Here is a 12,515-nt window from a genome sequence, read left to right on the forward strand (position 1 = left end):
AAATTTATTGAATGTTTACAATGATATTAAAATTGTCAAGCATATATTCAATAATATTGTAAATTAAATTTGTAATGTAATTTGAATTGGTTCACTTTTAATGTTTCGTTCAAAATTCTTGTTGAAAAATTCAAAAACAATTCAAAAAAATTAAAACAATTTCAACTCCGAAAACTGTTGATAAACCATTTTGATAATAATCGTTTCCATCATCATCACATTATCATCGGAAGAAAATGATTACACCAAAATTTGAATGCATTCAAAATGATGAATTTGTGATAGTGACTATTTACATTCCTCATGTAAAGATGACGGAAATGGAATATAGTATTGATAATAATTCTATTGAAGATGAAGATTATGCTCATACTAAATCATTGTTTAGATTTTATGTTAAACCATACTTTTTAAGATTACATTTTGCACAAGCATTACAAGATGAAGGAAGTAATGATTTTTCAAAGTATGATCCCGATAATGAAAAGTTAATTGTTCATTTACCTAAAAAGAATAGAGGAGAATATTTTGAAAATCTTAATATGATTACATGGTTATTAGGATCGAATAGAGAAACACAAGGAACTACTTCATTATTTAATAATTTGACAAGTAATAATATCATTGCTGAACCAACTGCACGTGATGAGAAGAAAGCTCCACTGATTGAAGTTGTCGAAAGTAATAATGATGATGAAAATAATGAAATGGATGATGAAGAAGGTGGTGGAATGTATGATGACAGTGGTGTTTCTGAATGGGAACAACAATTACCAGGTGATAAGAGTGCGTCTGAAGTGATGAAGGAAGAATTAGGTATTGCCAAAGTTTATTATGGATTCAATAAGCAATTTACTGATATTTTCACAAAATTCTCAGAGGAATATATTAAAGAAATTATTGATACACCTTATCCAGAAGTTTTACCACAAGAGGAAAGAAGAAAGATTAGAGAAATGGAAGAAGTTGATGCATTTGATCCTGAACATTATCTTCTCGATATGATGAATAAGGATAGAGATATCAAGATGATTTTTGATTATAAACCAGCTTGGACAGTTAATCCACAACCAGTTCAATGGACAGAGAAGGAGCAAAAGATGCTCTCTGAATTACCAAAGAAGGAATATTTAATTTCAAACGAGTTATCTGTCTATTGTGGTCTAGTTGATTTGCTCTGCACATTTGCTTACAATTATAGAAGTTTTATGGGAGAAAATAACGTTGAAAGCTCTTGGACTATTTGCAAGATGAGTTCACAATTATCCTGGTTGGAAGAATTGACCAATCTGAAAGATACTTTACAAATTTTCATCAGTCGTTCATGTTGCTTTGCATTATACAGAAACTTTGATTTGGCCCTCCAATGTATCAAAGATGTTGTCGATTTACTCATTCTAGGAAAGGAATATGTATTGAGAGCTCTTTTAGAAATTAAGGATATTTTAGCTCACACTTTGGACAAGTATTTACTCAACAAGATTTATGTTGATAATTATTGTATATGGATCCAAGGTGTCTCCAACCAATCTCTTTCACAATTAGGTCAAGCCATTCTCAAAGTTGTCAATGAAGATTTCCTTGGCCAAAGAAGTGAATTCCTAATTTCCAATGCAGTTTCACTCAAAAAACTCGAAGATTATGCTCAAGATTCTCTCGAAGAAGTTGGTGGAAATGTCGATGATCTCGTAATGACTGAACAAGATAAAGAAAGACCACTGGCTCTTTAAAACTGTGAACTAACTAAAATACCAATTAATTTCGAATATTGTATGAGCAGCTAAAAAATTCCCGCCAAAAATTTCTACAACACAACCAATATCCTCAACTGTATTTATCTCTCACTACAAATTCATGCTCAAACAAAATCACAATTAAAAAAAAAACAAAGAAACCCTTCTTTAACCGTTTTTCATAATGAATCATAATAACACAAGATTGTCGTCGTTATCTTCGGGGGTAGTGATACAAGCAACGAGGCAAGTGAGAGATTTGGCGGCTATGGAGACAGCCTCAACCTCATTGAAATCGACACCTTCCGAGCCAGTTTGTAAGATAGTCACATCGTTGAATGAGAATACTCAACAAGTGGATGACAAAAGTCTAAATTGTGTACAATCAGATTCGAGGAGTGATACTGTTTCGTCTGTGAGGGATTTGTGTAGAGCTTTGAGTAAGAAATTATCCCTCACACAACAAGATAAACAGAAAGATAGATTCCAATGTTTATTAGATCATGTGAGATATTCGAATAGTGGATATCATCTAGAGAACTATTGTACATATGACAAAATTGTTGATTGTAATATATTTTCAAAGAGAGTACCAGTTTCAAATGTATTGATAGAAGAAGTGACGTTTAAGGATTTTGCCACTCTGTATATTTCCTCCAAATTGAAACAATCCAACTTGAGGTTAATAGAAAAGGAAGAGCTAGAAAGAAGGTATTGTCTTAAATTAATGGCAACATATAGTAATTTTAGACCAGCCAAGCAGTCGTTAGAGATTCAAAACTCAACTGGTAATGAAACTGTCATTGGTGGTAATTATCATGATACCATTTACTGCTGCGAGTTTACTCTTCCAAAATCACAAACCAAATCATTCATTTTACTGGAAGGGAATTCAGTTGATTCCAATCACAAGTTCAAGCAATTTTTACATGTATTTCGTGTCTATGGAGAGGATTTATTTTCAAAGAAAACTTTTAGTCATTCCAAAAATTTATGTGATATTACCATTCACACCAAGTAAAACAAAGCACTTTTCAGTTATCATCTTCTGTTCCAGTCCATAAAAAATGTTATTCCAATGGAGAAGACAAATTAATGGTAACACTCGATAGATCGCAGAGAAAATCTTTAATAATCATGGGGTAACCCAGTAAACAAGAGTTTTTAACAACCTTTGTTAAAACATCAAGTCAACGAATCCATCAAAAAAAATGTCCCAACAATACTTTTCTCGTCAATTAGTAGTATTCTGTCTAGTGGCGGCTCTTGCAATGACCTCTATGGTTCAGGGTCATACTATGACAATGCATGCAAAGCTCGTCAATGTCATTCATCAAGTAAAGAACAAGATGGCAACAACTGTTACAGATCCAATTCCAACACGTCCTCCACAACTTCCATCTGCATTCAATGCAACAGTAACTACTACAGTACCATTCATTGGACAAGTCACTGGTCCTTTCTATTTTGATTATGACAATTCAAGAATGAGAACTGATGTTTCAATGTTTGGACAATCTCAAGCATCCATTGCTTTTTACAATGAAATGGTTCAATATGATATCATGTTACCAAATGGTCCATGTCAAGTGAAAAAATTGACAGATCCTATTTATCCATTCATTATTCCACCATTTGCCACATTTGTTGGATTTGAAAATGTCAATTCTAAAAATTGTCAACATTGGAACCTCCATTTGAGTCCATATATTATGGATTTTTATGTTTCATCAGATTCTAATGAAGATAATGGAAAGGATACTTATTATGTGGTTAGATTTACACTTTCTACTGATCCTACCTATCCTATTCCAATGAATGTTCAAATGGATTTTGAAAATGTTCAAGTAGGTCCACAACCTGATTCACTTTTCTCAATTTGGAAGAATGCTGGTTGTCCAGTTCCAAAACCACCAACCTATTATTCTGTCAGTGGATACACAAAGAATGCTTTGAATGGACAAGTTATTCCAAATATTCAAGTTTCTTTGAGTTATGGAAATCAATATTTCAAAACTGCCTCAGATAAGAATGGTCTTTTCACATTTGACAAGGCCTTGGCAGGTTCAAATATTATTTTGAGTACTGAAGGTTTCACTAATGCAGGTTATCTTCCAATCAAGCAAAATATTTCATCACTTTCTGGTAACATTAACGCAGGAACAATTGCTGATTTGTTCTTGAGTCCAGTAATTCCATCAGGTCAATGGAGAGCCATCTTGAGTTGGGCTAGCTCACCTCGTGATTTGGATCTTCACATGATGATGCCAAATGGATGTCATACTTACTTTTCTAATAAGCAATGTTTCACTCCTCAAGGAAATGCCACTTTGGATCACGATGTTAGAAATGGATTTGGTCCAGAAACTCTAACTCTTTCACCAAGTTCCAATGCAGCCAATTCTGAATTCAACTATTTTGTTTATAATTATAGTAATGAAGCAAGTTATGTGAAATCTCAAGCCCTTGTAAAGATTTACAATAGTGCAGGATTTGTTAATCAAATTCAAATTCCAACAAGTGGATATGATACAAGTGCTCGTTACTGGAAAGTTTTCAAGTTGGTTATTGATGGAAGTGGTCAACCTCAAGTCAAAATTATCAACACAGTTTCTCAAACTAATTTAATAGTTTATTAACAATTAATAAATTTTTTTCAGAAGTTAGATAATTACATTATGTACACATAGTTATTATTATATTTACAAATTCTGACCACCAATAATCTTTTGAATTATTTCCTTATCTTTAGTTTCCTTAGCATAATCCAAAATAGTCCTTCCTCTATTATCCTTAGCTTTCAAATCAATTGAGTGAGTATCTATGAGAGCATTAATACTTTGTCTGAGTCCACTCTTTTGATCGAAAGGATTCTTCTGTTTACTCAATCTCTCCATTGCATACATTAGAACATTTCGACCTTTCTTATCCTTTGCATTAATGTTGAGTGAGTCCTTTTTCAAAATTGCAAGAACCAATGAAAAGTAATCAACACTGTACATTAAAATTGTTTTTCCCTCTACATCACAATCATTGACACTGTAATCTGATAATATTTTGAACATGATTGAGGAAAAACCCCGTTCAGTGGCAAACATTAGAGCTGATTGTTGAGTTTCAAATGTTTTGAGTGAATAGTCAATTCCTCCAATAGACATTAATCGAGTTACATATGAGAAATTTTCATTAATAATAGCATGCATCAAGAGAGTTTTTCCCAAATAATCTTGCTTATTGACCAGTCTTGGATTAATGAGCATTAATTTTTGAAGATGAATTGTAAATTTGTTATCGGAATTGGAATCCTGAACACCTCCACTCATCATACACATAGAAAATAACATTTGCAAAATAATTTCATCCTCTCCAAGTCTGATTGTTGGTGAAATTATTTCTTGAATATTAACCTGTTCTGATGATTCATTCTCGAATTGATAAGCAACAATATGAGACATTTTTTAAATATGTAATAATATTAATATTAAAAAGAACGTGATTGTAATTTTAGAAATTTTAGTTGTATTTTATGTTTGAGAAATTTAAGCTCTCTTCTTGTATTGTCTAGAAGCTCTTCTACCTCTGCCCAATTCACCGTATCTACCTTCTCTCTTAGTGCTACCGTGCTTGTATGGCTTGGCGTGAGAACCAGCTTGACCTGGAGCCAAACCGAAGTGCTTCTTGGCTTCAGTATTCTTGTTACCTCTCAAGAGAACGCAACCCTTACCGTCTGGTGAGATTTGGGCCAATTGATCGAAAGTCAAGACTTGACCACCGTTTTCAACAATTCTCTTTCTGGCAGTTTCAGTAACGTGCAAAGCACAGACCTTCAAACCCTTTGGAGCATCCAACAAACGAGCATCATTGGTGATGGTACCAACAACGACAGCAACTTCCTTCTTTTCACCAACGAGCTTGGTCAATCTGGCGAGAGTGACTGGTCTTTGTTCTCTTCTAGTGTGCAACATTCTGGCCAAAACCTTCTTGTTGAATTCAGCACCAGTTCTTCTGGCCAAGAGCTTGTAGAGCTTGACCAAGATGGACAAGTAGACGTTTGGAGAAACCAAATTCTTTCTAACGGACTTCTTTTCGTGAGTCTTTGCCAAGTACTTCTTATCAATACCCATCTTTAACTTTTGATGATAAATAAAAGCGTAACAGTGATACCTACTTTTTCAGGATTTTTTTTTCAACAAACTTTTAAAATTTTTGGTTGAGCATTCTCTGGTTATTTTACAATGAAAAATTTTACCTCCAAATCCATATTGTTGTTCTCTTTTGCGTGTTAAAAAAACAGGGACAATTTGTTACTTTCATCAACACCATGATGTTTTGAACAATACAATCCTACCCGAGCTAATAAAACATGCAAATTGGAGTAAATTATTTTGCTATTGGATTCATCTACCTAGTACTAGGATTATAACACATCATCAAGATAAACATTCATAATGATACAACTCACCGAATACTATTTATTTCTTTTGGCCTAATTGTTGAGCAAATTGTTGATAGAATTTTTGGTATTGTTCTTGTTGCTCTTTGGAAAGTTGAGAAAGTTGAGAGTCAGTATTAGGATAGGATGCAGCAACTTTAGAACTTAGGGAGGCAGAGACCTGTTGATGAATATTGGTCTTTTCATTCGATCCCTTAATATAATTAAAGTAATCTACCTTTTTTCTATCATCATTGGCCAATGCTCCTTGTTTTCTTAGATTGTCTCTATATGTTTGTTCACTCTTCTTTTCATCAGCTTGTTGAGGTAAATAGTGTTGATAGTATTGTTGTTCTACAGATTTTGTTCCTTTGATATTAGTGGCAGCACCAGCAGAAACTTGTTGTAATTTGGAATTCATTTGTAAATGTTCTGGAATAATTGGATTTTCTGGTGTGTAACCTTCTGGATAGTGGAAAGGAAGTGAGGTTGTTGAAATTTTCTTCTCTTCCAAAGATTCCTTGATTTTGTTTTTCATTTCCTGCTCGTGACGTTTGGTGGCCAATGGATTTGGATCATCAGCACTCCAACGAATATGAATAATATCATCATTATCCAATGATTGACCTAGCATGGCTTCCTTTGCAAATTCAGCACACAATCTATTCTTGTATTTTACAAAAGCATAACATTTTTCTGGAAATGCTCTAATATATTCAACTTCTCCCCATTCTTTGAAATGTCTCAGTAAAACTTCCTCATAATCAACTCCTGAAACATATTTAAATCCACTCACATATAAAGTACGACAATCCCTATTGAAAGAACCAACACCTGACATGTCATCACGATCAGTTGCATGTTTAGGTCTTCCGAAACAGTCTTTGGTAATTGGTATTCTACTAGCATCAGATGTTGTTGGTATTCTGTGAAGATATTTACATTCTGCTCCTTCAGCACATCTTCCATGAGCAAAGAATAGACAAAATACCGAATCCTTCAATGTACATCCAACAGTCCATCCAGCATCTGTTTTTATATTACATCTACTTTCTGCAGGTTCAATTTCCTTCTTTTGATGTTGTTGTCCAATATATTTATGATACCAAATGTTGTATTCTCCTCCGGTTTCTTCTTTTTGTAAATTTTGTTCGGCTGTTTTTCTTTGTGCTTGTACGCGAGCCTTTCTTATCTTTTTTACTCCACCACTGCTCGGGGATGGCACATCACTAATTTTATCTGATGATGAAGAAGAAGTTTGATTGACCATTTTTTTAATATTTTGTTTTTATTTTGATCTTTTGTTGTTAAAAGGCTAAATGTTTTTTTAGAAAATGTTCATACCAACATTTTGTAATCTTTAAATTAAATAAACAATGGAAACTGCTGGATCACACAACGAGACTATGATAAAATATGTTTTTATTAAGCTTTCTTATAAAACCATTTTCATGAGATTACAACAATCTCCACAAGTGGCTGGAATTGTTTTGAAAGGCTTTCTAATTCTTTCAATCTTGGCACCGTTTTCACCTGGAATATAATCGACAACTTCATAGTTATCATAGTAAAGTCTGGCAACTTCCACAAATCCTACTTTGGCATAGAGTCTTTGAGAGGCAAATCCAGTACATTCAACCATAATTTGTTCATAGTTTAATTTTCTTGCCAAATCCATTGATGCAGTGAACATTTTCTTGACAAGTCCAGATTGTCTGGCAAATCCATATGATCCAACAGAACAAATCTTTAAAGTTTTCTTTTCCAATTCATGAGTATTGTTGGTTCGCTTCAATTGATTGTGATAGAGATCATGTAAATCATCCAACAATTTCAAATGAAGCAAAATACCTTCATCTGAAGAATGTGGTTCTTCCCAATCATTGTCATCACTACACAAGTGGAATGCAACAACCATGTTTGAATTCTTTTCAACAGCAATGTGTGAAACGCCACCTTGAGCACATCTCTTAACATATCCAACTGCGTACGGGAAATAAGCTGTTGGAGTAGTAGAAGTGCCAATAGCCAAAGGTTCTTCTTGAGCAAAAATCATGGCAAGAGCAAGGGCTGTCTGTTGGACGTATTCTTCTGTTAAAACACGAACTTCAAATTCTGATGGAAGAACATTTGGGTCAGATCCCATTCCATCAATTCTAATGACTTGAGTAACATTATTTTGAGTATTCATTTTGGTTCAATTTGTTGATTGATAATTAATAAGGTTGATTTTCACGGTGTGATAAAGATAAGAGTTGCACCTCTAATTGAATAATTGCAAGGTCTGTATAATGGTTTTCTTGTTGAATCAATGATGAAAGGTTCACCATATAGTATAATGTTATTGATTGTACTAAAAAGTTGTTGTGATATTAATCGTAGAATTAATATACTAGCAATAGTATGTATCGGAGAAGAGTAAATGATGATACTAATTAATTTAGCTTGTTAAACAATCAGAGAGAGGAGTATCTTAAGCAAAATGCAAGAAAACTTCGCGTTGTTGATTTGTTTGATTTTTTTCAAGTTGAGCGCGTCAAACTAATTTTGCACTCTCATAATCTTCTTATCTGTGCATTGATAGCAGCGGTTTTTTACATTATCGAAATGGTACCCACCAAAAATCTAGAAGGAGTTTTTTAAAGTGTTATGAAAGACAAGTAAGGTGAGGACATTTATGGTTGCTACTGATAAGACGTTGGTCCAAAGGTTACAATGATAAAATATCAATGCACTACAGTTTTTTCTTGAATGGAATTAGGTTGCATTTGGAGATTTGGTTTAATGGAGATTAAGAAATGGAACAGGAATAATGTGAATATTTGGAGATGGAGAGTGATGCAGAATTGATATTATTTTATTGAGTAATGACAACTGTTTGAGAAAGGGTATTGATAATTTCTTTGGAAATTTTACATTTTTCAATCTTTAACTGTTTCAATTTGCCCTTCTTGCAAAGTTTCAACAATTCATCACCAGTGATGAGAGTATTTTCAGAAATGTCAAGAATTTCTAGAGATGGACAGTAAGCTAAATGTGCAAGTCCTTCATTGTTGACATGGATACATCTTTGAATGACAAATTCTTTGAGTGAGGTACAATTTTCCAAATACTTCAATCCACCATTGGTGAATCCTCTCACACCTGTCAAATTGAGATATTCAACCACGTTGCTCAAATGTTTAGAAATGCATTCTAATGACTTGTCAGTAATGTTGGAACACTTTTTTAGATTGAGATGAGATAAATTCTTAGAGTTGATAATAACTCTTTCAATACCGCCATCTGTAATCATATCAGAGAATGATAGGACAAGTTCTTTGAGATTGCAGGTCCAATCAGATATTACTCTTAAACAATTGTCTGAAGTAAGTTTACAGCCCATCATACTGAGCTTCTCTAATTTTGGAAGGGATCCAGATCTTACTCCAGAAATTTCCAACAAGTGACAACCAGTCAAATTAAGAACTCTAATATTTTGGCAACTATTCACAAGTTGAGTCAATCCCTTTGCTGTAATATGTCTGCAACATTGAAGAGTCAAGTCCTCCAATTCAGTCATTTCTGATAAATACCTTACACCTTCATCTGTAACTTGGTGACAGAATGTCAAATCCAAATATTTCAATTTAGTTTTACATGCAGATTGAGACAAGTGCTTGACACCAAGATCTGTTACATTTACACATCCTGTCATGTCCAAATAATTCAATTGAGAAAATTGGCTAATGTAAGACATGGCAGAATCATTAACTTTTGTACAACCTCTAAGATTTAAATGGGTTAAATTTTGGCTGATATATGTCAAATACTTGACACCATTGTCAGTAATGTAATGGCATCCTTGAACATTGAGAGTGTGCAATGTTTGAAGACCATAATTTGGTTCTCTACTGTTTGGATTTCTCTTTGAAGTGAATCCAAAGTTTCTCTGATAATATAATACATTGAATGGTGTTGGAGCAATAGCTTTGCTAAACTTGGTATTTGTAAAACTGGAAATATCAGTTGATGCAGTTGAGGTTACATCATCATCTTCTTCACCAATGGCTTCAGTATTTTCATCATCCTCTCCATTGTATGATTGAGTATCAAATGCTGTACTACTGTATACACTTGCTGATTCATCAATTGAATCTAAATGTTGCTCATAATCAAAGTTGAGATCAAAATTACCACTGATAGGATCAATGGCAGGTGGCATTGCCAAATAATCAGCATTTGAATAAATGTACTTGTGAGCCAATTGCAATAGACCCTTATCTGTGATTTGAAAATCTTCACTACTCCCTGAATTACACAAATCCAACACTTCCAAAAATGCAAACTTTCTTACAAACTTTACAAAGGTATCTTCATTCATCTTTCTCAATGGTCCAAGAACTTGAACTGTGTGAACTCCTCTGATCCACATACATGCAACTATTTTTCATTTCGAATAACACGAAGATTCTTATACTTACACTTTTTAGAAACAACTGAAAAGTTCTTTGCCAAATAAACTACTGGAATATATTGAAATATTTGAACAATAATCTCATCAGGTAGATCAGAAAAACTAAATTCATAATCAGATCCATATCCAAAATCAATATCACTATATCTGATTAATTGACTTGTATCTTCTGGATAGTAAAACTTTTTTCTCAAATTTTTAATTCTCTTTTTATGTTTTCTTCGCTTTTGTTTGCTCTTACTTTTTAGGAAACTTGAATTTGATGTTGGACTTGCATTTACAATTAAACTTGATTTTTGATTATACGAATTGATATTAGAATTTGTTTCCAAAGAAGATTCAACATTTATCTTTGGAATATGAGAGGAAGATGAAGATGTATTCTTTGCTGATTCGGCATGATTTACTACATTCGGGGATGGTTTTGAAAGGAACAATCGTGCAAGATTAGTACTTGTTAGAGAAAGTCTCTTGTCATTATTTGAAGATGATGTGACAGAAATAGTACTATTTGTATGATGTGTTGTTGTTGATGGTGAAGATGCTCCTGTTGGTGTTGTATTGATAGGTGGTTTGTCTTTACTCTTTTTCAGGACAAACATTTTTTTCGAATGTCGATTTTCAGATTAGTTTAGTTGAGGAGGAAACATCTTCTTGGTGGTTCCTTGTTCTTATTGTTCAAAGTACCAATAAAGGTGATTGACTAGTTTTACAAAATCTGATTGTTTGGGGACGCCAGGTCAATTTTAAAGAATTGCAAGTTTAATAGGAGTACAAAATATTTAAGGTGGATAATTTAAAACAAAATTGTTGGCAAATCAAGTTTCTTAACATTGACAATAGGAAGCTGGTTGTTCTGAAGTGGATTCTTGTGTGGACTCTGGTAATTTAGTTTGACGAAGAGGAACCAAAAAGACATCATTACCAGAAGTAGTTGGTGTGGAAGGAGTTGGATTTGATGTAGCAGAAGCGTCAACAGCTGTTGGTAAGGCATTTGCAACTTTGGTAAAGAGAGTTTTGATATTGTAACCAGCTTTGGCACTTGTTTCGAGGAACATAATTCCATATTCCTTTGCTTTTGATTCTCCTTCCTCAATACTGACCTGTCTTTTATCACTATCACTTGCCAAGTCAGTCTTATTTCCAACTAAAACAACAATAACATCATCTCCTCGTTCAGTCCTAACATCCTCAATCCACTTATTTGTATTCATAAAACTTTGTTTACTCGTTATATCATAAACAATTATAGCAACTGATGAATCTCTAATATAACTTGGAATTAAACTTCTGAAACGTTCCTAAATTTTGAAAATTAACTTTTTCCGATTTAAAAACAAACATACCTGACCAGCAGTGTCCCACAATTGAAGACGTACTGTTAATTATTTAATATTATTGTTGTCATCATCCTTTGTACTTACCAGTTCGATCTTCCAAATACATTGTTTTAGAGAGGAAATCAATTCCAATAGTATTCTGTTTTTTTACAATTATAACAAATAATATCTTGGAAACACTTACATGATAGGTAGTGTCAAAAGAATCATACATAAATCTTGTGATGATGGATCTAATTATTACACAATTCATCAAGTGCATTATTCACATCCAATAATAATAACAACATAAATATTAACGGTACATTATCATTCCGAATATAAAAATCCAATTCATCATCAATAATAATAAACCAACTCATCAACAATAATCTACCTACGTTTTTCCTACAGCCTGATCACCCAAAAACACAATTTTATATTTATTAGCAGGTATGATAGCAATGGATTGTGATGTGTTCATTTTTTCAAAGTATTTAATTTTCCTTTATTAATAAACCTGATGAGGTGGCTTCTTCCAATTCCCTTCAAAGATAAAAATAAGATTTTTGCAT

The 12,515-nt window shown here is 33.2% G+C and overlaps 9 protein-coding genes across 9 annotated transcripts; 3 read left to right on the forward strand and 6 right to left on the reverse strand.

Annotated features, from left to right (window-relative positions):
- Positions 1 to 154: 154 nt before the first annotated feature.
- On the forward strand, positions 155 to 1,903 carry NAEGRDRAFT_79022 (uncharacterized protein). Its single transcript, XM_002679426.1, has one exon. The coding sequence runs from the start codon at positions 237 to 239 to the stop codon at positions 1,728 to 1,730; it is 1,494 nt and encodes a 497-aa protein (XP_002679472.1). The 5' UTR covers positions 155 to 236; the 3' UTR covers positions 1,731 to 1,903.
- A 14-nt stretch (positions 1,904 to 1,917) lies between these two features.
- Positions 1,918 to 2,754, forward strand: NAEGRDRAFT_65233 (uncharacterized protein; the record flags this gene model as incomplete). Its single annotated transcript, XM_002679427.1, has 1 exon — positions 1,918 to 2,754. One exon carries the CDS (start codon positions 1,918 to 1,920, stop codon positions 2,752 to 2,754), a length of 837 nt encoding a protein of 278 aa, XP_002679473.1.
- Positions 2,755 to 3,004: 250 nt separating this feature from the next.
- On the forward strand, positions 3,005 to 4,372 carry NAEGRDRAFT_47564 (uncharacterized protein; the record flags this gene model as incomplete). The annotated part of the gene is made up of 1 exon (XM_002679428.1): positions 3,005 to 4,372. One exon carries the CDS (start codon positions 3,005 to 3,007, stop codon positions 4,370 to 4,372), a length of 1,368 nt encoding a protein of 455 aa, XP_002679474.1.
- Positions 4,373 to 4,408: 36 nt separating this feature from the next.
- NAEGRDRAFT_79023 (ankyrin repeat domain-containing protein) lies at positions 4,409 to 4,993 on the reverse strand (the record flags this gene model as incomplete). Its single annotated transcript, XM_002679536.1, has 1 exon — positions 4,409 to 4,993. One exon carries the CDS (start codon positions 4,991 to 4,993, stop codon positions 4,436 to 4,438), a length of 558 nt encoding a protein of 185 aa, XP_002679582.1. The 3' UTR covers positions 4,409 to 4,435.
- Positions 4,994 to 5,235: 242 nt separating this feature from the next.
- Positions 5,236 to 5,915, reverse strand: NAEGRDRAFT_38480 (uncharacterized protein). The gene is made up of 2 exons (XM_002679537.1): positions 5,903 to 5,915; positions 5,236 to 5,864 (listed from the first exon to the last, which is right to left on the reverse strand). The coding sequence occupies exon 2, from the start codon at positions 5,855 to 5,857 to the stop codon at positions 5,273 to 5,275; it is 585 nt and encodes a 194-aa protein (XP_002679583.1). The 5' UTR covers positions 5,858 to 5,864; positions 5,903 to 5,915; the 3' UTR covers positions 5,236 to 5,272.
- Positions 5,916 to 6,205: 290 nt separating this feature from the next.
- Positions 6,206 to 7,435, reverse strand: NAEGRDRAFT_65237 (uncharacterized protein; the record flags this gene model as incomplete). The annotated part of the gene is made up of 1 exon (XM_002679538.1): positions 6,206 to 7,435. The coding sequence occupies one exon, from the start codon at positions 7,433 to 7,435 to the stop codon at positions 6,206 to 6,208; it is 1,230 nt and encodes a 409-aa protein (XP_002679584.1).
- A 165-nt stretch (positions 7,436 to 7,600) lies between these two features.
- Positions 7,601 to 8,356, reverse strand: NAEGRDRAFT_65238 (uncharacterized protein; the record flags this gene model as incomplete). The annotated part of the gene is made up of 1 exon (XM_002679539.1): positions 7,601 to 8,356. One exon carries the CDS (start codon positions 8,354 to 8,356, stop codon positions 7,601 to 7,603), a length of 756 nt encoding a protein of 251 aa, XP_002679585.1.
- A 666-nt stretch (positions 8,357 to 9,022) lies between these two features.
- On the reverse strand, positions 9,023 to 11,223 carry NAEGRDRAFT_47566 (uncharacterized protein; the record flags this gene model as incomplete). The annotated part of the gene is made up of 2 exons (XM_002679540.1): positions 9,023 to 10,455; positions 10,629 to 11,223. 2 exons carry the CDS (start codon positions 11,221 to 11,223, stop codon positions 9,023 to 9,025), a joined length of 2,028 nt encoding a protein of 675 aa, XP_002679586.1.
- A 146-nt stretch (positions 11,224 to 11,369) lies between these two features.
- NAEGRDRAFT_35987 (rab small GTPase) lies at positions 11,370 to 12,424 on the reverse strand (the record flags this gene model as incomplete). Its single annotated transcript, XM_002679541.1, has 5 exons — positions 11,370 to 11,922; positions 11,968 to 11,999; positions 12,046 to 12,100; positions 12,146 to 12,194; positions 12,342 to 12,424. 5 exons carry the CDS (start codon positions 12,422 to 12,424, stop codon positions 11,449 to 11,451), a joined length of 693 nt encoding a protein of 230 aa, XP_002679587.1. The 3' UTR covers positions 11,370 to 11,448.
- Positions 12,425 to 12,515: the final 91 nt, after the last annotated feature.

The sequence above is a fragment of the Naegleria gruberi genome (genome assembly GCF_000004985.1).
Source record: "Naegleria gruberi genomic scaffold NAEGRscaffold_13, whole genome shotgun sequence".
NCBI classification, from domain to species: domain Eukaryota; phylum Heterolobosea; class Eutetramitea; order Acrasida; family Naegleriidae; genus Naegleria; species Naegleria gruberi.

Excerpts from the sequence above, each read along its gene's own strand:
- NAEGRDRAFT_38480 (XM_002679537.1), bottom strand. The coding sequence starts at position 5,857 with ATGGGTATTGATAAGAAGTACTTGGCAAAGACTCACGAAAAGAAGTCC.
- NAEGRDRAFT_79022 (XM_002679426.1), top strand. The coding sequence starts at position 237 with ATGATTACACCAAAATTTGAATGCATTCAAAATGATGAATTTGTGATA.